The sequence below is a fragment of the Aquarana catesbeiana genome, linkage group LG05 (assembly GCF_042186555.1).
Source record: "Aquarana catesbeiana isolate 2022-GZ linkage group LG05, ASM4218655v1, whole genome shotgun sequence".
NCBI classification, from domain to species: domain Eukaryota; kingdom Metazoa; phylum Chordata; class Amphibia; order Anura; family Ranidae; genus Aquarana; species Aquarana catesbeiana.
Window position 1 is genome coordinate 558,922,589 of NC_133328.1, and position 23,897 is coordinate 558,946,485.

Consider the following 23,897-nt stretch of genomic DNA (forward strand, 5'->3'; position numbering starts at 1 on the left):
GTGCGGCTCAGTGTACATGACAGCTAACAGGCAGGATAAACCATATATGACAGAAGAGACTGATGGGATCTCTTCTGTGATAAATATCCTGTCTGTCAGCATTTTATTTAAAAGCATAGTTTACTGCCACTTTAAGGTCAAAAATACCCAGCCTTTAGAATCGATTCAAAGCTGGGTACACACTACAGTTTTTTTTTTTTTTTTTATCTCATGCAATCCTGCGGGGTGCATGAAAAAAAACTGACAGCTCCGGTTTGAGCCACTGTACTAATCATGTGAGGTTAGTCCAGCGATCTCCACCGCTGAGCTGTTGTGTTCTGACAGGGGGAACGCCCCCCCCCCCCCCTCCCCGAACACTCTAATCAGCACTTTCTGCTATTGGCTGAGAGCGCTGATCGGGAGTCGGTCGGCTGCTCGTTTTCCAGCATGCATGTCCGACAGAAGCCGGCCCAACAACTGGCTTCTGTCCTACAGACCGACATACACACGGCCCGAATGTCGGCCAGTTTCTTTTTTGAACCGACCGTGGTCTCTCGACATTCGGCCGTGTGTATGGGGCTTAATTGCAGAATGGCATTAATTTTTATTTTATAAATATATAAAATCTGTGGTGTTCAGCTTTAAGCTGAAAAGTAAGGGAGGAATACATTCATTTACTCTTGTCTTTCCATGTCATAGAACCTTCTGCTGTAGAAACTTTATCCTGTAATAAATACATACCAGCACGATAGACTAATCATCACTACTAAAGTTACCATTTGTAGCAGTTGTATGCAGTGATAGAATTGTGCAAATGACTTTTCTTTGTGGATTGTGTTTCCTTGGCTGCTGTGTCACCCGTTCTAAATAGACTTCTGCTTGTCAAGTGCCAGGTATAGTGCTGCCCGGTGTCAATGCCGCTCCGTGGTGAGATTGGCAGCACTAATATACCTATTATCTGTTTGCTGGCTCCTTTCCTGCTGTATTATGCTGAGTGAGGCAGATACTTAAAGACAATTTTCTTCCTAGACAGGTGTTAAAGTCATAGTGAGCCATTTACAGCGTTGATTATCCAGCAATACATTTTTTAACAATCCCATGAACCAATTGTTTATTATTGTTGTTGTTTGTCTCCATTTTTATATCTAATGCTACAGTGCTAAAGAATATTAATTGGCTTTTGGTACCTTATACTTTAAACACATTTCTACTTTAAAGCATACTCCACCTTTTAAAGCTGGCCATACATGAAGTGATTTTCATCCAGTAACCGATGAACTCGCTAAAATTCGCTCAGTGAGTGGCCCTGCCATCCCCCTGGCATATTTTTGGCAGATCGGCAGCTACATCCAATCAGATGAATATAATAGCCCAGCAAGGGGATTCGTCCATCCACGCCATGCAGTTTAGCATGAATGGAGAGATCTGCTGAATTTTTTTTTTTTTTTTTTCAACCTGCATTCTGAACTAAAGAAATATACCAGTGTATGTATGGCCAGCATAAGACCATCTATCTAGTTATACCCATATTTAGCCCTGTTCACACTGGTGCGACTTGTCGTGATTTGACAGGGCAAATTGCATGACAGGTCGGCAATGGAATTGTTCAAATCAGTACAATGCCTAGTTTGCGGTGCTGTACCGACTTGTAAAGTAGGTCCTGCACTACTTCTGCCAATTTTAGCTGTGACTTGCATAGACATCCTGTGTATGAAGCCACACAGATGTCAGCCAAGTCACACCTGAAGTTGCACTGACATGCGGCTTTGAAATCGTGCGATTTCATGTGAAGTCGCAGGATTTCAAAGCTGCATACAGTGTAAACCAGGGCTTGGGGTGTAATTTGAATCATGGTTGCATTTCCCAAGCCCCATCTACCCCCCCCCCCCCCCCAAAAAAAAAATCACACACTCTAAACTGAATTCTGCATTAGAAGCTTTATTATTTTTCTATCCCTGTCTTAATCAGCATAAGGCCCCTTTCACACGGGTGTAAAGTTCAGATCCGCCTGTTAGTTTTTCAGGCGGACCTGAACGGGCGCTCCATACAAATGTATGGAGCGACGGATGTCAGCAGTGTCATGTCCGCTGACATCCGCTCTGATCTGCTAAACCCTATTTTCCATCCGTCTGGTGGATCGGATGAAAACAGACAAGCGGTCCGTTTTCATCCGATCCCCCATAAAGGAAAGCGGAGCTCTGACAGGTCTGTCTCTGCACAGTGAGCAGAGATGGAGTTGTCATCCGCCGGCTCAGTGGGAATCAACAGAGCAATCCCTGCTGAGCAAGCGGATGAGTAAAAAGGGACAGCCCCGTGTAAAAGGGGTCTTAGGGATATTTTTCTCCCTGTTTGATCACTGGGACTGTTGGGGAGAACCTCTGCAAAGGAAATCCTGCACAATAAAAAGCACTTTTATTGCTCGAGTGGGGAAGGGTTAAAGTGTAACTCCAGTTTCGTGGGGAAAAATATAGCGACTAAAAATAAATCACAAGTACAATTGCTGCACAAGTCATAATATAATTGAATGTTGTTAAAAATAAACATTTGGTCTGTTAGAGGTACTGTTAAAGCTGTTCCCACAAAATGCAAGCACCCCTGGACTGCTGCCTGTGGCTTACCATGTGTTGTACTTCAGTGTGGCGGTGACCTTCTTTGTAGAGGAGCAGGACTTTACTTCCTCAGGTCAGGGGTGTCCTCCTGATGACTGGTAATCTGGCGACTGGTGGGGAATATTCAAGAAGCTGCAGAAGAGGCTCAAAAAGCACAGTTCCAAAAAATGAAAGAAGCAGAAGTAAGGAATATCCTTGCATTACACAGCTGGACAAGGCCCAAAGATTTATGCTTCGGGGTTTTCTAATTCTTCCCAGTTTTTTTTTCTTTTTAATAGAAACAGGTTTACAATTTTTTTAGTTAAAGATAATATATTCAAAGAAGTGCTTACTCCTACATTGGACTGTCTACCTCTGGACTCAGTCATGAAGTTATCCACCGTATAGATGTGTTTTGGATATGAGTAAGTTGGTTTCGATCCTGGATTAATATTACAGTTGGGGTTGACAGTATTTATTTAAAAGAAGAAACAAAACTCATGGAGATGCTCACTAGGAACCGATTCCTGTTAGTATAATGGTAGAAAGGGAAAGGCAGTAAGGCAGTACTTTTGTCAGCTAGTTTAGGATCATTGATAATCTAATGTTTTTTTTCTGTTGTACTGTCATGCCAGACAGCTGCTGTGGGTTGATAGTTTGAGGTTTCTGTGTTCCTTAAGCATGTATATTATGTTTCAGTAAATATGGCCAGTCTAACCCCAGACTGTGACTTCAGCTGACCCCTGACATTTTTCCATAGGGAAGCAGGTATATTTATTCCAGCTTGCCTACTAGAAGCTGGTATAGTGAGCCTGTTAACACTGGAGCCTATGATTGGACAGTAAAGGAGCAGCAGTATCATGATAAGGTCATCCCAGTGCTTTTTCCCCCCTCTGTAAGGATGTTCAGATGGTGGACAGTACAGTATAACTCAACATATCCCTAGTTCACTCAGTTTCCTGACCATTTGTTTCTTAAGCCAGGTACACATGGAGTGAAAGTTGGCTGGTTCAGCAGGAACGGACTATCTTTCGATCCTTGTGTACCCCTCTATGTTTAACAGAAGCCGGTCGAACAGTCATGCTGGAAAACCAGCATTTGATCAGCAGATGCAGCCAGCGGATGCATAGATCTGTCAGTTGTTTTCATTCAACCTGCTGGTTGAACAAAAGAAACTGTGGGCATATACCTTGCTTTAGTCCTGCTTTGTAGAGTATTACAATAAGCTAATATATGGACCGATATAGATACTTTCTAGTCTACAATTATAAATACATTTAGTATTTTTTAATTTAATATAAACCTATTTGTTTGCTAGACGTTCAAGTTCTGCTTCAAGGTGATAGTTTGCATTGAGAAAGCATAGGTTCACTTAAAACGGTGTTTCTCAGGGTTCTGTGGATACCTAGGGTTTCCCCCGAGGCTTCTAGGGCAGGGTTGCCACCTCATCCCTTTAAACCCGGACACTTCTGAATTGCACAGGTTATGAGGCTAATTTAATTCAGATAAGGCACCAAGTGAGTTTAATTACCACCTTAATCAGCCATAGAACCTGTGTAATTAATATGTGTTTGGTTTTAAAGGGATGAGGTGGCAACCCTATTCTAGGGGTTCCTTGAGGAATGAGCAATTTCTGTCTCTCAGGCTGAGTTCACACTGGCATTAAGAGCAGGCATTTGAGAGGCGTTAAAAAGGCCCCTGAAACGCCCATGCACAAGATGCAATAGACAGCACATAGTGCTGTTCACACTAAGTATTACCGTCGCTTCAAAATTGAAGCCTCGTGTCGAGTCAGGAAGCATTTGAAAAAGGCTTTAACGCCTCCCGATCAAGTCTATAATGCCTAGCAAATGCTCTGGCAGGCAGTTGCAGAGCGTTAGCGGGGCGTTAAGATTTGTTCATTTACTGTAATTGAATAGGCGTTTGAGGAGCATTTTTAACTCCTCATTAATGCTTGCAAAATTTCTGTCCAATGCCCATACTAAAGCTCATTGACACCTGTCTGTCGCCCATACTAATACCATGCAAACGCTATAGGAGCGTTTGAGCATTAGAAATTTAGGCGAGTGTGAACAACCCCTTAGATGAGTAACCAGAGACAACTATGATCTTTTTATCTTTAAGGGCGGATTCTTCACAATGACCAGGAAAGTTCTTTCCAGTGATCATCACACTAATGTACCTTAAACTGTAGTTATTAGAATGGTTTCTTTGAGACTGGAAAGCTTTTTCAAGGATTCTTCAGTGTTTAAAAGACTGACTTTAAGTATGGTCTAGCATTATGTAAAGGAGGCTAACCTTTGGGAGAGCTGAACTCTTGCTTGGTTATGGACATAAAATGCATTAAATTCCACTGGTAATGATGTCACCACCCTAGAAGCACTGTCACAACTTGGTACCTTTGGATAATAGTGGCCTGCACACCAGAGGTTGTATGAAGAGAGATGATTTTGCATTAAAGTACACTGTTCTGGATGTGTTTATGTACTCCACAGGTAAGGTCTTAAATGACAAGTCCGTTAATGTCTGTTCCACCCTGCAGGTTTGGGTAGGTAGTGATGGAATGAGGAAGCCATAAAAACAAATCTTACCAATGTCCATATGCGAAAAAGGAAAATTGTATACTCACCTTTCCGTAATTTTCCTTTCCTGACGCATCTTCATAGCAGCATACACTGGGTTGTGACTCCACCTCCACAACCTGACAGGATTGGTCTAGCTATAAAAGTTGGAGAGATGCCCCCCATCATTCTCTGTATATATCATCTAAGAACAGGGTGGAATCCTGTGTGCCGCCATGAAGATGCGTCAGGAAAGGAAAATTACGGAAAGGTGAGTATACAATTTTCCGTTTTTCCTGACGCCTTCATGGCAGCACACACTGGAAAATAACTCGCCAGTCGGGAGGGTGCAAAAAAGTCTGCCGTTGTTAGTTGAGCAGAGTCTATCTTATAGTGAGAAGTGAATGTATGTCTAGACGACCAGGTTGCTGCTTTACAGATTGTTTCTGGTGAAACTCTACAGTATGCTGCCCATGAAGTTGCCACTGCCCTGGTTGAGTGCACCCTGATGCCTTCCGGGATAGTTAATTGATGAGTAGAGTATGCCTTTTTGATGGTGTTAACCAGCCAGGATGCGATTGTTCGAGAAGTTGCTGGATGACCCTTCCTAGGTCCGTGTGGTATTATGAGAAGAGTATCTGACTTCCTGAAGGAGGCTGTGGTTTCCAGAAAGTTGGTAATGATAGTTTTGACATCTAATGCATGGGGTTCTCCTTGGTCATTAGTGAAGGATGGAAGGATGATATCCTGATTATAATGAAAGGAGGATGATACTTTGGGAATGAAATGTTCCGAGGGTCTCAATACCACTCTATCAGGATAGAGGACTAGATATGGTTCCGTTATTAATAATGCCCTAAGTTCTGAAACTCTTCTTGCAGATGTAATGGCGATAAGGAAGGTTAACTTCAAAGTCAGGTTCCAAAGTGAAATTGACTCCTCCGGAAAAAAAGGGGTGTAAGGCCCATCTAACGCCTATTTTAGCCGACAGGGCAGAAACGTGGACTTTAAGGGTACTTGAACTCAGTCCTTTATTAATACCCAATTGAAGGAACTCTAGAACTTGTGGTGGCTCTGGTGATATTGGGTTCCAGTTCTTTTGTTGGGCCAGTGAACAAAACCTACTCCAGACCTGTGAGTATGTTTTGTTGGTGTTTTTTCTTGCCTGTAGAAGAGTTGAAATTACCTCCTGCGAGCATCACTGCTCTAGCAGCCGAGTCCTTTCAATTTCCATGCTGTCAAGTGTAACTTCTCCGGTGCTGGGTACAGGAATTGACCCAGAGATAGGAGGTCTGATGTTACCGGGAGAGGCAGTGGTTGTTGCAGGCTGAGCTGTATTAGGGTTGTGAACCAAGGCCTCCTCGGCCAAAAAGGAATTACTGCTATCACCGTGGCTGATGATCTCCGAAGCCTGGATAGGAATCTTGCGATTAAGGGAATTGGTGGAAAAATGTATCCCAGCTTGAATTTCCACGGGTGGATCAGACAATCTATTCCCTCGGCCGATGGGAAAGCTGCTCTCGATAGAAATCTCCGACATTTGGTGTTCACAGGAGTAGCTGCTAAGTCGATCTCCGGTATTCCCCAAGTTTCTGAAAGGAGAGAAAAGGCCTGCTGGCTCAGCGACCACTTGTTGTTTGAGAGAAGTTCCATGCTTAGATAGTCGGCCAGCATGTTCTGTGCTGCCGGGACATACACTGCCCTCAGGTCCATCAGATGCACTTGTGCCCAATCCAAGATAGGGCGAACTTCTTCCATTAGTGTGCGACTCCTCGTACCCCCTGCCTCTGAATATATGCTACAGCAACTCAGTTGTCCATTTGAATCAGAACGCTCTTCCCTGCCAGATATGGAGCTCGAAACTGCCACTGTTCTTGGGCTGCTAGATTTTGGTAATGAGCTCCCCATCCCTTCTGGCTGGCATCTGAAGTAACCACTTCTGGCTGTGGAGGGACTATAGATTTGTACCTTTTGAGGTTGCTGAAACGCATCCACCACCATATCGATTGCTTCACATATCTGTGGATATAGATTGTCTGAAGCATTGATACTCCATTCCACTGCTTCAGAAAGGAATTCTGCAACATTCTCGTGTGCCATTGGAACCGCTGGATCATGGGCAGAGTTGCAGTCATGGAACCCAGGACACTCATACACAGTCTGGCTGGTAAGCGTGTCGCTGAGATTAGCCTCTGAATTTTTTGAATCAGAGGCATAATCTTCTCTTGAGGAAGCTGTACTCTGTTCTGGATGGTGTCCAGTTCTGCCCCCAGAAATATTATATTCTGTGTGGGCTGGAGCTTGCTCTTCTGCCAGTTCACTAGCCAACCGAAAACTCGCAGGGTTGATAGTAAGATCTCCCGGTGCTGTATCAGGACCTGGCGACTTTCTGCTAGAAGTAGTATGTCGTCCAGATAATGGTGTATTCTTAGACCTCTCTCTCTCTCTGAGATATGCAATGACGGGTAGAAGGACTTTGGTGAAGGTCCGACGAGATGCCGAAGGGTAGGTACTGAAACTGGAAGTGATGCTGGTTGATTGAAAAGCGGAGAAACCTTTGAAAGGCAGGATGTATTGGGATGTGAAGATAGGCGTCTGATAAGTCTACGGACAGCATCCAATCTTCTAGATTCACAGCTAATAGTATGGACTGGAGGCTTTCCATTTTGAAGGATTCTAATTTGATGTTCTTGTTGAGTTTCTTCAAGTCCAGTACTGGCTGTAAATCTCCTGTTTTCTTTTTTACAAGAAAAAGGGGGGAGTAGAATCCTCTGCCTCTTTGACATAGCGGGACCTCCAGAATGGCCTCCTTTTGTTTTAATTCTGCTATATACTTTAGAAGGATCTTTCTCTTGCCTAGAGAAGACAGAAGTTTTGTTGGGAAAAAGTGGTTTCTTGGAATCCTGTTTAGAAATCTCCACTTGTGACCGAACTTGATCGTGGAAATGGTCCAAGGGTCTTTGATGTTCTCTGACCATATTTGTGCGAATCTCTTGAGTCTGGTGCCCACCCTTAGAGGATGGGCGGGCGTATTTTCAAAAGGACTTCTGCTGTTCGCCAGAGGGGGTGGCCTTGGTTTTCCGCATTTTCAGGAAGGATAACTGTGTTTTCCTCCAGTTTCGCTTAAACTCTTTACCTGGTCTATAGGTCTTGGCTTCCCTGTATCTTTCGGGAAGATTGCCCTTGAAGGCAGGACCTCTTGGTCTCTTGGGTCTCCTGTCAGAGGGAGTGAGGCCCGACTTGCCCCCCGTCACCTTGGAAATGGCTGCATCCAATTTGGAGCCAAATAGATTAGAGCTGTCATAGGGAATTTTGCACCAATTTGTTTTTGATGCTGCGTCGGCTATCCAAGGCTTCAGCCACAAAGCTCTCCTTGCCATCACCGAGGCTAACATTGCCTGGGCCGAGCATCTGATAACATATACTGAGGCTTCCGCAACAAAATCGTCTGCCAATCTGAGTTCTTGCAGAGAGGTAATTACTTTTTCTAAGTCTGCTCCTTCCTGAAGAGATTTTTCGATATTGGAAGCCCAGCCCGAGATGGCTCTACCTATTGCTGCCATGGTGACTGCTGGTCTACAAGCGCCTTCTGCTGTGGAGTATGCTTTTTTAAGTTCCAGATCAATTTTTCCATCTAAAATGTCCCGGAAGGAGACTGCATCCTCGATGGGTAAGGTGACATGTCTTGCCAGGCGCATAAGGGAGGCATCCACAATAGGAGCATTAATTAAGGAGTTAACCCTAGGCTCTTTCAAAGGATACATTTTGGCTAGCCTATTATTAAGGCTAGGCCTCTTATCGGATCTTTCCCATTCATCTTTGATTAAATCATCTAATTCCTCGATGAAAAGGAAGGTTTCTGGGTCCCTCTTTAGTTTTGGAAAATATTTTCGGGTTTTCTGAGGTGGTTCCTCAGATTCCTCCCAACCTATGGCCTCCTTGACTGATTTCGCAAAGGGTTCAACCAGAGCGAAGTCAAAACCCGCTGGTACTTCTGGATCCTTGCTCTCTGAAGGGGATTCTGGTTCCACCACCACATTGATTGTTGAGCAAGGAGGAGCCGCTGAAGTGCTTGGAGCTGATCTGGCCGGCAGGGGTGTTGCTGACTCCATAATGGATTCTCGTACAGATTCTCGGATTAGTTTGGTCACTTCTCTGACAGCTGATTCTCTTTCTTTCGTGGCTTCATTAAAGCACGTGCAACATTTCTAACTTATCTGGCAAAGCGGTGGCGCCACATACCCAGCAGGCATTAGCCACAGGACGGGTGTGCTGGCTTCGCCCGTGACGTGATGAAGATGATCTTCTATGACGTGATCGGCTATGCCGTGAGCGGCTGTGGCGTGAGTGACCATGGCGAGAATGACTATGGCGTGAGTGTCTGTGACGAGATGAGGAGCTTGACCGGCTTCTGCAGGATCTTCTGCTTGAGGTATGGCTTGACTGGTCCTTGCGTCCTGACCTTGACCTGGAAGGGCTGTCAGAAGGTGTCACGTTAGAGAATGTGCTCTCTTTTTTCTCACTTCAGTACTTACCACTGAAGGCGGACAGCCTCTTACCTTATAGGATGCGGGTGGTCTCCATGAGCAGTGTAGGACGAGTGCAGGCAGGAAACAAGAAGAAGTCTGGAAGGGATACAGAAAGATTTTTTTTTTTTTTTTTTAAAAAGTAAAACATAGAGAAAATTCCCTAGAATATAGGGAAGGGAAAGCCTAAGAGCACTTACCTGGAGACTATATGTAATCCACAGCAAAGGTGCTCAATACAGTGACCTGAAATCACTGTCAGGCATTCAGGCACGATTTTCTAGATTTAGAGTCCTTTTTTAAAAAAGCCGCCGCTGACGCGGCAAAAATGACGCTTCCGCGCGTGCGCAGAAGCACCGCGATCGTATCGGCGCCATCTTGGAAACTGGAAAAAACTCAGAACAGCCCAATCTTGTCCTCCCGTGCGTGCGCAATGCAGGGGGAGAGACACGGCGGCCATGACAGACCGGACTGAGTGCTGCGGGACTACAGGTCCCAGATTGAAAGGTGAAAAAATAACATACATTTAAAGGCAGCAAGGGGGAAAAAAAATAATGGAAGACAAAAAGTGGAGACCACTGCAATGTTTGAAGCTTTTTTAAAGCTTACTTCTGTGCCAGATGTTCTGTTGCGGACGCCCCTGAGACCATCAGAGTGGGGTTCCCTCCATAGAAGCTCCTTTAGAGACTGTACAGGAGGGACTTCCAAACAGGAGAGGCTTGAACCTGCTGGGGAGATGCGGTAAGAGGCTTTGCGATGTCCATCCATCTTGTCAGGTGAGGATAAAAAAAGAGAATGATGGGGGGCATCTCTCCCCAACTTTTATAGCTAGACCAATCCTGTCAGGTTGTGGGGGCGGAGTCACAACCCAGTGTGTGCTGCCATGAAGGCGTCAGGAAAGCCAATCTAGCATCTTCAAACTGATATAGCTTATGTACAAATATCGGATGTCTTTTATACTATGTGCACAAAGTAGTACTGATTATTTCATGAGGACTTCAGATTCAGGAGATCTATCTAGATATATATATATATATATATATATATATACCCTTTACTCTTTCTACCAGTTTAGAAATGATGTTTCTTCCAGATGTCAGGCTAGCAGGACAGTTAAAAACAATATGAAGCAAAAATCTTTAAAGCTTTGATTTATACAGAATCCTAACTTGGGCCTTTATTACATACGTATGTCAATATACTCATCTTTTTAAAAGCATTCCTTGCTGCATAGAATTACAATGTTTTCAATGTGTGATGTTCCATGGAAATAGGGCAGACCAGTGTTCCTGCTGCCATATGCAAGAACAGATTTTAACTACATTTGGAAATAACTAAAGCCAAAGTCTTCACTTATCTCAGTCTTCTGATCCTTTTCTCTTCTACTGTCTGATTTGGCAGCTGCTTTAAATTGATAGTAACTGTGAGACCAAATCTTCCAAGACTTTGCTTTTCTCCCCACAATAAGACGAAACACAGGAAGAGTAATCAAACACAAGTGGTGTTTATAGTGGCGTTTGTAGTGGTTCTTTCACTACCAAACGTTGTCCAAAACGTTCAAGAAAAAAAAAAGTTGTTTTGGCAGCAGTTGGCTCCCAAGGATTGTTTGTTTTTTTTTGTTTTTTGTTTTTTTATTAATATTATTATAGTTTTTTTTTTTTTATGTTTATTTCATTATGCAAGTGAATGGATTAATTCATTAATTCTTCCTCCTTCCTCTTCCTCCATTGTGAGAGGCTCTATACCATACTACAGCTGCTGACTTTTAAAAATAGGACACTTGCCTGTCCTGGAGTCCAGCGATGTCGGCACCACAGATGTTTCCATCAGCTGTCGGGTGCTGCCGCCATTGCCGGTAGGGTAATCACGGCTTCACGCCGGGTCCTTACTGCGCATGCCTGAGGCTTTGCTGCACTCTCCTACTGGCCAGGCAGCGGGGGAAGGAGGAGGGAGACCAGAAGTGGGGACAGGTTACTTGTCAAAGACCGGTATTCCCCCCCCCCGAAAGGTACCAAATGTGACACCGGAGGGGGGAGGGGGACAGATGAGCGGAAGTTTCACTTTTGGGTGGAACTCCACTTTAACAGTAGACAGTGCTTTCTGAAGTCTGGGGCAGTGGTTATTGCACCAGCTTAAACTTGAAACATAAGTAAGTATCGAATGATAAAAAAGCCATATACTCAGTAAGTGATTAAATCAGCTGCTGAAAGTGCTTAAAAACTGAGGGTGTAAAGGGGTTGTAAAGTATAACTCTAATGCATTCCTTGCATTAAAGGTAAAACATGTTTAGGTGTCAGCATCGCCCCCTCAGCCCCCCTTTATTTATCTGAGACCTTATTCGATTCAGCACCGTGCACATCGGCAGATCTCTTCTCCCCTCACTTTCGGGTCTCGCTGGCATTGCTGGGGCACTGGGAGCCATTGGCTCAGTGTCAATGGGCGCACCAGAGGGACTCGGGTACAAGCACGCACGAGTGCCCCCATGGGAAGCAACTTCCCATGGGGGCACTGGCCAGAGACGAGGGGCCAGGAGCACTAGCGGGGGACCCAAAAAGAGGCGGTTCCCTGCTGCTCTGTGTGATTCCATTGCACAAAGTAGGTAAGTATAAACATGTTTGTTTAAAAATAAAAAATAAAATTACCTTTTTAACCATGTAGTGTAAGGACCTGCTTGATTGCATACAAATTGAAAGTGTTTCGGCCTGACCCCATAGTAAATGGTTTTGGTAAGTCTAAAAAAAAATTGTATAATGTATGGCCATCCTTATATGGTAATCCTTAGAACCAGAGTGCATATTGGCCCAAAATTTCACAAATACAGGGACTGATACTTTCAGCTTGATACCCATAAACTTTGGGAATTGAACTAGTAGTGTATCCAGGTGTGGAAGATGAAAGCCAAGATGAAAATTACAGCCACACCAAGCACATAGTGTTCTGCTCGTCAGTGTAAATTCAGAATTTGTCTCTTTGTACACCTTTTCAGGAGGTGCCAGGAGATCATTTGAGACGCTTATCAGTGGGTATCCTTTTAAGTATGCAGCCTTGGAGTAAATAATATATTTCATGGAGCACCGGTAAATGTATACTTGTGGCAGTGTTTTTCTTTTATCTTCTTCATCACAGTTCCTTATTACATGCAAACATCCTTGTGTCCTGCATTCGGAGAACTATTTCAAGTGTAATATAATGGCCAAGAGTGACAATGTAATTGCAGCACCTTGGAGAATGCTTCAGCTTTTTTTTATTCTTTTTCAATTTCAGTATCTTGTGCCAAACTGAAGAGAAAGAAGAATTGGTTTGGAACAACAGTGTATACGGAGTTGGCTGTTGATGGGGAAACAAAGAAGACTGCAAAAGCAAGCAGCTCGAGCAATCCAAAATGGGAAGAACAGTTAACTGTGTACGTCCTTAAAGAACTCTTCAGATAATGATTTCCAGTAAATGTATGGATTTTGGAATAAATTATTATAGCAATATATTTAAGCCTCCTTGTGAATCTAGCAGGGACAATTGGCTGTTCCCAAAAAGTGATCAGAACCAATTACATGCTCACAGGAAGTCATTTTGCCAGCTAGTGATAGTGATTCTAAGTTCAAGGGGTTGTAAAGGTAAAAATTTTTTCACCTTAATGCATTCTATGCATTAAGGTGAAAAAACTTCTGACAATACCGCCGCCCCCAGCCCCCCCGTTTTACTTACCTGACGCCTCGAAAGTCAGCTTCGCGTTCCCGACATTTATTCCTCCGCTCACCCTGGCCGCTGATTGGCTACAGTGGATGGATTGGAAGCAGCGCAGCCATTGGCTCGCGCTGCTGTCAATCACATCCAATGACGCGGCGCGCTGGGGGGCGGGGCCGAGTGATACAGTGAGCGGCTATAGCCGCCGGCTGTATCACGGGAGCGCGCCCGCAAGCACTAACCACCATGCGAGGGAGCTCGCATTAAGGTGGTTAATGCTTGCGGGGAGGAGCTGAAACAGCCGCCGAGGGACCCCAGAAGACCAGGTTCGGGGCCACTCTGTGCAGAACGAGCTGCACAGTGAAGGTATGTATAACATGTTTGTTATTTTTTAAAAAAAAAAATTTTACCTTTACAACCCCTTTCAGTTTCTAAATAGTGTGTTATCTATATAAAGTTGACATGGGTGCTGCAGTTTCCTCCACCAGATAACCCTTAGTTTATTAGCCCCTGGACCACCCTGGAGTCTGTATGTTGTATTGTAAAAGGTAAATGTGATTGTAAGCTCCTCTGGAATAGGGGTGACTGGTTCTCTGTGCTTTGGGAAGCAAGGTGTAGTAAATTGGTGTCATGGGAAATATCAGAAAGCAATGAGACTTCAAGTCCAACTTTGAATTTTTAAAACAATATTGACCCCCAGCCATTTACCAAAATAAAAAAGTAGATCATGTTGCACTACTTATGTTGAATGCAATATGTTCCCCTGCTGTATTTTTTTTTCCACACAGTGCCTTTAACCCTCCTTCAGCCATGTTTCCTGTCACTTTAAATATTTCATTTGGGCAAAACATTTGGACACTTAGTGCTGCACTTGCTCTAAACGAACAGCTACATACAGTACACAGCGCTGGGTTCCGGCTGTGAGACAAACTTCTTGTCTCACAACAGGGAGAAAAATAAGAGTCAGTCCGAGTGCCGCTCAGCCATTCATAGGCAGCTTTGTATTCTGTGAATGAATACAAAAGCTTCCTCTGGCTGAGGCAGAGGGGTGGGTTGATGACATTACACTCTCTGATTCAGCCAGTCAGAGGGAGCCTTGTGTTCAGTCACAGAATTCACTGACTCTGGTTTGCTACGGGTGTGAGACGGGAAGTCTCTCTCACAGCCAGAACCCAGTACTATATGTAGCAAAAGCTACATGCAGTTTATATAGTGCTTAGAGACACTGCAGCACTTTGTGAAGAAAATAGTTTGTTTGGACCAGCTTGATACAAACAAACTATTTAAAGTGACAAAAAACTTGGAAATCAGCTTTAAACTTGGAAGAATGGGAACCAAATAATAGAGATATGGCACGGGATCCCTGAATAATTAGGATTCCTATTAAACTTGAACTCAACATGGAGAAACTCGCTAGAAGTGGTTGTAAAAGCTTTAGGTTTTGTACTTTAATGCATTCTCTGCCTTCCAGCCTCCCCAAATACCTGAGCCCAATCTCCATTCAGTGCTGTGGCCAAGAGCAGCAGTGATGCTCTCTCTTTCCTCACTTGACATGGAGGCAGCAATGGGAGCCATTGGCTCTTGCTGTCAGTCAAATCCTGTAGGTGGAAATGGGGGGGGCGGGGCTGAGCCATGCTATTTTTTAAAGCTATTGGCATCTTATTATCATACATGCACCTAATAGGACTGGTGATAATGATGACTTCAACAATCTGGCAAAGGGGATAATAGGGGACATGTTGGGTAATTAATTAGGGTCTGTAATCCTAAAATGGTTTAGAATCCCTGAGCTAGCTCATTTATGAAGGTCTCCAGATTTTCTATGCTTGTGCATCCTAAAGAGATCTTGATCTGCGTGGGCGACAACTGACAAAAGAACAATGTGCTGAAAATTTGAAGTTTGCAAATGATTTTATAATTTAAGGAATAACCATGTTCTGCGCTAAAGCAATCCCTAAGCCTAATTTAGGAATAGTATGTTTTGGTCTTTCATACAAAATGCTCTAGTAGCCTGCAATCCTGAGGTGCTCTAAAAAGCAAATTGCAGCCAAAGCTTGAATGGTTGGTGTGTAACCCTGCCCCTTAACCAGTTCATCACCTTAAACCACCCCAGGTACACTTTTCTGAAATATTTTCTCTCTTGTATTTAGGAACGTAACCCCGCAAACTACACTTGAATTTAAGGTCTGGAGCCACCATACGTTAAAAGCTGATGCATTGCTTGGCAAAACGATCGTGGACTTAAAACAAGCCTTGGAAACGCACAATAGAAAATGTAAGTTAATATAGCCTGGGGGGTACATGGAGTAGAACAAACGTCTACTAGAGTATGAAGAGTTAAAACAATTTGGGATACAGGGTATGGAGTCAGATATGGCCAAGGTACATGCTGAGAAACACATTACATGCCTAGCATCTCAAGGTGATGTGTAATGCTGTGGCAACTAAGGAACTACAATATTGGGCATTTGCTGTAAGCTGCTGGGTTCTTGTAGTCCCAGATATGGCCTCTTAACCACTTCAGCCCAGGAAGGATTTACCCCCTTCCTGACCAGTGCGTTTTTTGTGATTCGGCACTGCGTCATTTTAACTGACAAGTGCACGGTCATGCGACGTGGCTCCCAAACAAAATTGACGTCCTTTTTTCCCCACAAATAGAGCTTTCTTTAAGTGGTATTTGATCACCTCTGCGATTTTTATTTTTTGCGCTATAAACAAAAAAAGAACGACAATTTTGAAAAAAACGCATTACTTTTTACATTTTGCTATAATAAATATCCCCCAAAAATATATATAAAAAAATTTTTTTCCTCAGTTTAGGCCAATATGTATTCTTCTACATGATTTTGATAAAAAAAAAAATCTCAATAAGCATTTGATTGGTTTGCGCAAAAGTTATAGCGTTTACAAAATAGGGGATAGTTTTATGGCATTTTTAGTAATAATTTTTTTTTTTTTACTAGTAATGGCGGCGATCAGCGATTTTTATTGTGACTGCGACATTATGACGGACATGTCGGACATTTTTGACACATTTTTGGGACCATTGTCATTTATACAGCAATCAGTGCTATAAAAATGCACTGATTCCTGTGTAAGTAACACTGGCAGTGAAGGGGTTAACCACTAGGGGGCGGGGAGGGGTTAAGTCCGTACTAGGGATGTGTTCTAACTGTAGGGGGGATGGACTGTGTGTGACACGTCACTGATCTCTGCTCCCGATGGCAGGGAGAAGAGATCAGTGAGGCGATCGCCGGTATCCCCGCGGCGTTCGAGACCCGCGACCTGACTCATGGAGCTCGCGGCAGGCGCGCGTGCGCACGGCGGCAAATTCAAAGTAACGTACGGGTACATTACTTTGCGCAGCTGTGCCATTCCGCCGACGTATATCTACAGGAGGCGGTCGGCAAGTGGTTAATGAAAGTAGAGAGCTCAGTGCCAGTTCAGAAGATGGATATATTTGTGTTAATATGTGTTAATTTCGTAGAAGAAAATATTTGCTGCATTTTTTTCGAAATGACGTGACAAAAACGAATCGAAAATAAAATTAGAATTGAGTCAATTGATGAAAACTATGATGAAATTTAATTCCAGTTTTCAGTTAGTCGACTAAAATCTCCAGTACATTTTAGTCTACTAAAATCGAATGGGTTTAGTAAAATTGTAATGCATTTTTTAAACATTTCTCTATACTTTTTCTAAACTCATCAAATACGCCTGGAGTAAAAATCTAATAACACGTTATTTATGGTATTAAGGGTGGAACATGCACTACAGACAGATTTAGCCATTGTGATGTATAACGTCTTTATAAATAAAACCAAGTTTCATAAACTAACAAAAATATTGCTTTTTGACAAACAGAAGTGCAACTTTAACCACTTGACCTTCGGAAAATTTTATCCCCCTTCATGACCAGGCCATTTTATGTAAGACGGCACTGCATTACTTTAACCGACAGTTGCGCGTTTTTTCCCACAAATAGAGCTTTCTTTTAGTGGTATTTGATCCTGGTTTTTTTTTTTTTTTTTTTTCCGCTATAAACAAAAAAAGACCGTCAGTTTTGAAAGAAAACAAAACAATATTTTTTACTTTCTGCTGTAAAACATATCCCATGAAAAAGTGTAATCAAATTTCTTCATAAATTTACACCAATATGTATTCTGCAACATATTTTTGGTTAAAAAATCCCATTAAGCATATATTGGTTATTGCGAAAGTTAGTGCCTACAAACTATGGGATATGTACTGGAATTTTTATTTATTTTTTTAAATGTTAAACTAGTAATGGCGGCGAACAGTGACTGACTTATAGCAGGACTGCGATATTGCGGCAGAGATTCTGATACTGACACTTTGTGGGAACTAGTGACAATAATACAGTGATCAGTGCTAAAAATATGTGCTGTCACTGTACTAATGACACTGGCTGGGAAGGGGATGAATGTTTGCCTAACCAGTGTTTTGTAGTTACTGTGTGTGCTGCATCTACTAAAGGAAGTGATGGATTTTATTCCCTGCTCTGCAGGGACACAAGATCCATCACTTCCCCTTGTCAGAACGGAGCTCTGCCTTGTTTACATAGGCAGAGCTCCATTTTGTATCTCTGCACAATGATCAGCGGGTGCCAGCGGACATCTAATGGCTGGCACCCGCTAATCAGCTTGTGCTTTGTCAAACCACAGGACCGACGTGGCGTACGCCCCCTACCCATAAGTGCCGGATCACGTACTAGGTAGAGCCACTCTGCCGCCATATAACTATGCGGTCAGCAGGGGGTTAAAATATTTAAAAAAAAAAAAAAAAACACCACAAAAAACTGTAAACTCTATTGGCTGTAGTTTGGGGCTGCAAGTGGGGATGTAAATTGGAGTTAGGGAATGCATAGGGCAGGGTGCTTTATACTTTGGGGAATACGGAGGTGACCTGCAAGTGGGGATAGGGAAGTAAATAGGAGTAAGGGAGTGTACAGGGTAGAGAACTGGACCGTCTGGGGAGGCTGTTATTGTGCACAGTTCTACCTTGCTGGGAGGGGAAACACTCACCACGTCACATCCGTCAAATCAGATGGGGGCGTTCCTCTTCTGCGGTTTGCAGGGCATTGTTCCGGAACTCCCAGACCCAGGAGCCTCTCGGCACCTCTCAGCCAATGCAGCTTGCTGACAGAGTCAGGGGGCTGGGGCTTTAATAGACAGACAGGGCTCTGAGAAAAGAGGACGTTCAAGTGGGTACTGGAGATTTTAGTAGACTAAAATATGACTAAAACAGCATTTTAGTCAAAAGGCTGTGGCTACAACTGAATTGAAATTTGACATCAAAATTAACAGACGCATAGGAATCTTTATAAAATGCTTTAGCAGTGGATAGTGTAATGCCATCTGCTTTTTTCTTACCTAGCTTTTTTTTTTGTAACATTTAATTTTTTATTTAGTTATCAGAACATAAAATAACAAATAAAGACTTTAAGAAAGGTATAACAGGATTCACACCATTACAGTTACATAGTATAGCGAATGCATTTTTGATAAATACATTAAGTCAGTATAATAATAATCTTGAATAATCCTTCGTATCTTTAAATTCAGTTTCTAGTTAGTAAACCTCCAAGAATAAACCTATTCACCCCTAGGGAAGCAAACTGTGAACAGGTCTATTCTAACTTGAATAAACAAAAGAGAGAACAGGATGTCGTCTAGTAAATCAATGTATTCTAGCCAGTCAAACTAATCAGGAAATTAAAGCAGCAAAAGTCTCTACAAGGAATAAGTGATACCAACAGGCTACCTAGTGGTAGTTAAGACTGAGCATACAAGTCTTTTAGTACTGTAGATGCTTTAGGATGTATGATCCATACATACCAGTGCTTCTTAAAGTGAATTACGTTATAATTTTTAAGTGCTAACAATAATTCATAGTACGCCTGGGTGTTGACTCTAAGAATGACATCACACAGGTTAGGGGCCTCAATTGATTTCCACATTTTCGTTATGGGAAGTCTAGCTGCTATAAGAATATTCGCCACTAAATATTGAAATGGGAAAGTGTCAAGGTTGATACCTAAAAGGGCCATAGCAGGTGATAGTTTTAACAAGTTGCCTGTGAGAGAGGCAATAAAGGTGGATTTCGAGTTCCAGAAACTGGTCAGATTTTTACAACTCCATAAAATGTTGAATAAGGAACCAACCTAATCCGTACAACGCCAGCATAGTGGTGATGTAGATGGATACATTTTAGCTAATTTGTAAGGAGTTAGGTAACATCTATTCAGTATTTTCTGAGAGTTGTCCCAATGCTCTTAGCAGGATGTTGCAGTTTGCTCTGTTCTCCTAGCATTGTACCAACATTCGTCCGAAAAGGATTGTCCTAAATCTTTTTCCCATTTATACATATTAGGGTTTTTCTCATATTTAGGATACTGAGAAAAAACTTTATAGAAGAAAGCTATACTTTTATGTTTTACAGGTTTGTTAATGGTGAGGTGTGGCCAAATTAAAGATGGAATTTCAAAATCTTGATGTGGATTAAAGCTTTGCAGATGGTTAAGCTTATTTAACTTATCATCAATCATGGCTTTGTATCCTGAGGGAAGGTGTAGCCCTCAGCAATCCATTTGTTCGAGAGTCGGCCTCTACAGTAGTCAAGGGCTCTGAGTAGTATAGGTATCTTTTGTAAATGCCCTAGAGCATGGAAGTTACCTAGCTTTTTAAGCAAAAACTTTAACACAAATAGAGTAGCATGAACACATCTGCGATAAGCCGATGTTACAGAAATGATTGAAACTGCACAATTATAATATCACCATACAACTGATATGTTTTATTAGTTGTTACTGCTACAGGATATGTTAATGGATTGTGTGATAAAATTGCTATAACAATTCATATGAATGTATTGGAAGAGGAATGCCCACTGCAAGGATATTTTCTTTTTTTTTTGTGCTCAGAGTTGGTCTTTAAACGTAAAGGGAGGGTCTGTCAAGATGCACACATCTTGTGCTTAAAGATTAATAACAGTTATGGTCAGTTAGAAAACACTTTGCATTCATTGAGGAAATGCAAGGTGTTATTTGAATGGCATCTGTGCCGAGTGAGCGACCTCCTGTGTTCAGAAAGCAGCAGGGCAGCCGCTCAACATAGAACCCAGAAGCCCGAAGCATAACTGTAGTAGCGATTCCTACTACAGTGATTGCCTCCTTCCACGGGTATCCCACAGGTATGGCACATACATACATACATACATACATTACATCCAGATTGGACCAATGTAACTGTAAAGATTGTCATAACTAAACTTCACCTTAAAAGCAAAACTCTAGACAAAAGAAATTACTATCCAGTTAAAATGTGTAATAAAAAGCAGCTAATAATGAATTACTCACCATTAAAGTGTTACAAAGCCACAACAGTAAAATCTGTCTGTATATGCAGAATAGCATGCTTGTTATACTCACTGTGGAACTTAAGTGATCCTCTGCATTGTGTAAAAAAGGCTCTTTGATCTGGTATGCACAGATCCTTACCCTCCGGCAGGGTCTCTCAGGGCAAGGCCAGATAAGACAGTCAGAGTAGTTCTCCTGCACATGCTCAGTTTGGTCTCTATTACCGGAGAGAACATTTCCTTGTTGAGTTGAGCTGTTGAGGTCACATGGTAATGACATCACACATTTGGGCGTGTATACAGATCCCAAATGACAGCCCAGTCCCTCTCTCCTCCTCCATGCCCAGTAACTAAAAAAAGAACACGGTGGGATGTCACATCTTGATTCATGGATGATCTGCCAACCATAACAGCATGAGGACACAGGCTGTAGTGGAAATCTCCTCCTACCTGAACACTCGCCACTTGAGCGGACCCTGCAGTTTATCACGTGACCATGGTATACAGATCAGCCAAAAGGTACAATTGTGCTCATAAATGTACATACCCTGGCAGAATTGATGATTTCTTGGCCATTTTTTAGAGAGTATGAATGATAACACAAAAACGTTTCTTTTACTTATGGTTAGTGTTTGGTTGAAGCCATTTATTATCAATCAACTGTGTTTACTCTTTTTTAAATCATAATGGCAACAGAAACTACCCAAATGACCCTGATCAAAATTTTACATACCCTGGTGATTTTGACCTGATAACATGCACACAAGTTGACACAAAGGGGTTTGAATGACTATTGAAGGTAACCATTATGCTCACCTGTGATCTGTTTGCTTTTAATTAGTGTGTGTGTATAAAAGGTTAATGAGTTTCTGGACTCCTGACAGACCCTTGCATCTTTCACCCAGTGCTGCACTGACATTTCTGTATTCTGATTCATTGGGAAAGCAAAAGAATTGTCAAGGGATAAGGATCTGCTGGAAAGGTAGTTGAACTATATAAAACAGGAAAGGGATATAAAAAGATATCCAAGGAATTGAGAATGCCAATCACCAGTGTTCAAACTCTAATCAAGAAGTGGAAAATGAGGGGTTCTGTTTGAAACCAAACCACAGTCAGGTAGACCTGAAATTTCAGCCACAACTGCCAGGAAAATTGTTCGGGATGCAAAGAAAAACCCACAAATAACTTCAGGTGAAATACAGGACTCTTGAAGAAAGATGGGCTGCATGGTCCAGTTGCCAGAAGAAAGCCATTACTATGCAAATGCCACAAAGTATCCCGCTTACAATACGCCAAACAGCACAGAGACAAGCCTCAAACCTTCTGGCACAAAGTCATTTGGAGTGATGAGGCCAAAATTGAGCTTTTTGGCAACAACCATAAACGCTACATTTGGAGAGGAGTCAACAAGTCCTATGATGAAGGCTACGGAGGTGGATCGCTGATGTTTTGGGGATTTGTGAGCTGCAAAGGCACAGGAAATTTGGTCAAAATTGTTGGCAAGATAAATGCAGTGTGTTATCAAAAAATACTGGAGGAACATTTGCTTTCATCAACCAGGAAGCTGCGCATGGGACGTACTTGGAAATTCCAACATGACAATGATCCAAAACACAAGGCAAAGTCCACCTGTCATTGGCAGAATAAGGTGAAGGTTCTGGAGTGGCCACCTCCTGACCTCAATATCATTGAGCCACTCTGGGGAGATCTCAAACGTGCAGTTCATGCAAGACAGCCCAAGAATTTACAGGAACTGGAGGCCAAGAGGAATGGGCAGCTTTACCATCCGAGAAGATAAAGAGCCTCAACCACAAATACCACAAAAGACTTTGAACTGTCATTGATGTTAAAGGGGGCAAAAACACGTTTTTTTAGAACTGGGGTATATAAACTTTTGATCAGGGTTATTTGGGTAGTTTCTGTTTCCATTATGATTTTAAAAAGAGTAAACACAGTTGATTGATAATCGGCTTCAGCCTAACACTAACCATGAGTGAAAAAAGATTTTGTGTTATTCATATTCTCTGAAAAATGGCCAAGAAATCACAAATTCTGCCAGGGTATGTAAACTTATGAGCACAGCTGTATGTTGGGGTAGAGAATTACCTTGGTAGCGAGCCAGATCAAGCAAGGATATGAGTCTAGGAATCGTATCTGGTGTTTTATCAAGATGGCAAGTATGAAGTTTCAATCATATTTTGGCCATACATTCTTTGAGTCCAAATTTGCCAAAATGATGCCCCCAGGTTGTTTTTTTTTTTTTTTATAGTGCACATGACATCAAATTTGGTTTGTGCATTCAAACGGAGTAATATATATACTCAAAGTGCCACATCCCTATAGTTAAACTGTTTGTTAAGCCAATGTATTGTCCTTCATACAATCCTCAGTGTCTGATAATGTTCGGTTCCCCAGTGTATGTGATTTATGAAAAACAAAAATGCCATTCTGTACCTTATTTTATAGCAGCGCTCACGTGACCGGCCACAGCTAAAGCGGAAGGAGCTGAGAATCCCCCGCTGACGCCAGTCTGGAGGAGAGAGGCGGCCGGTCACGTGATCGCCAATCGGCGCTCTGAAAGAAGATATAGAACACATTTTTTTAAAATAAGGCGCACACACTGGGAAACCCAACATTCTCAGACACAGAGGATTGTTTGAAAATTTGAAAGTAATTTCAGCAGTGGGAGGGGTGGGCACTGTCACTAGCTGACAGGCAGGGAGTGGGGGGCGGGGTTGGGAGAGGAGGACAGAGAAGAGCTGCGAATGACGAAGGGAAGTAAACTGACCACGGTGTCAGGGCTCAGCAGCCATGATAGATCGTGGTCAGTTTACAGAGGGGAGGGCAGGCTCAGCCAGGTATTTCAGGTGATAGAAAGGGCTAAATGACACAGCACAAGCATTGTTCTGTATAACATGCTTTAACCACTTCCCTACTGCTCATAGTCATATGACGGCGGCAGGAACCCTTTGTTCCTCCGGGCCACCGTCATATGGCGTCTTTTACGGGCCGGGGCTCTAGGGGGTGCGCGCGTCCGCCGCGTCACTAGGCACCCGATGCGCCTGCCCAGGGGCCACGGTGTCCGCCGGGCACCCACGATTGCCCGTGAACACAGCAGGACCATGGATCTGTGTGTGTAAACACACAGATCCACGTCCTGTCAGAGGAGAGGAGATCGGTGGTGT

The 23,897-nt window shown here is 42.8% G+C and overlaps 1 protein-coding gene across 4 annotated transcripts in view; it reads left to right on the plus strand.

Annotated features, from left to right (window-relative positions):
- WWP1 (WW domain containing E3 ubiquitin protein ligase 1) overlaps nucleotides 1-23,897 on the plus strand; it is a 280,186-nt gene that overhangs the window by 142,666 nt on the left and 113,623 nt on the right. For 3 of the 4 annotated variants that reach the window (XM_073631909.1, XM_073631908.1, XM_073631910.1), the window contains exons 3-4: nucleotides 12,919-13,057; nucleotides 15,486-15,610. In XM_073631909.1, the coding sequence (XP_073488010.1) occupies nucleotides 12,919-13,057; nucleotides 15,486-15,610 (264 nt within the window). Of the gene's footprint in view, nucleotides 1-12,918; nucleotides 13,101-15,485; nucleotides 15,611-23,897 lie in introns of those variants that run through there. The other variant, XM_073631911.1, reaches the window with a different exon arrangement.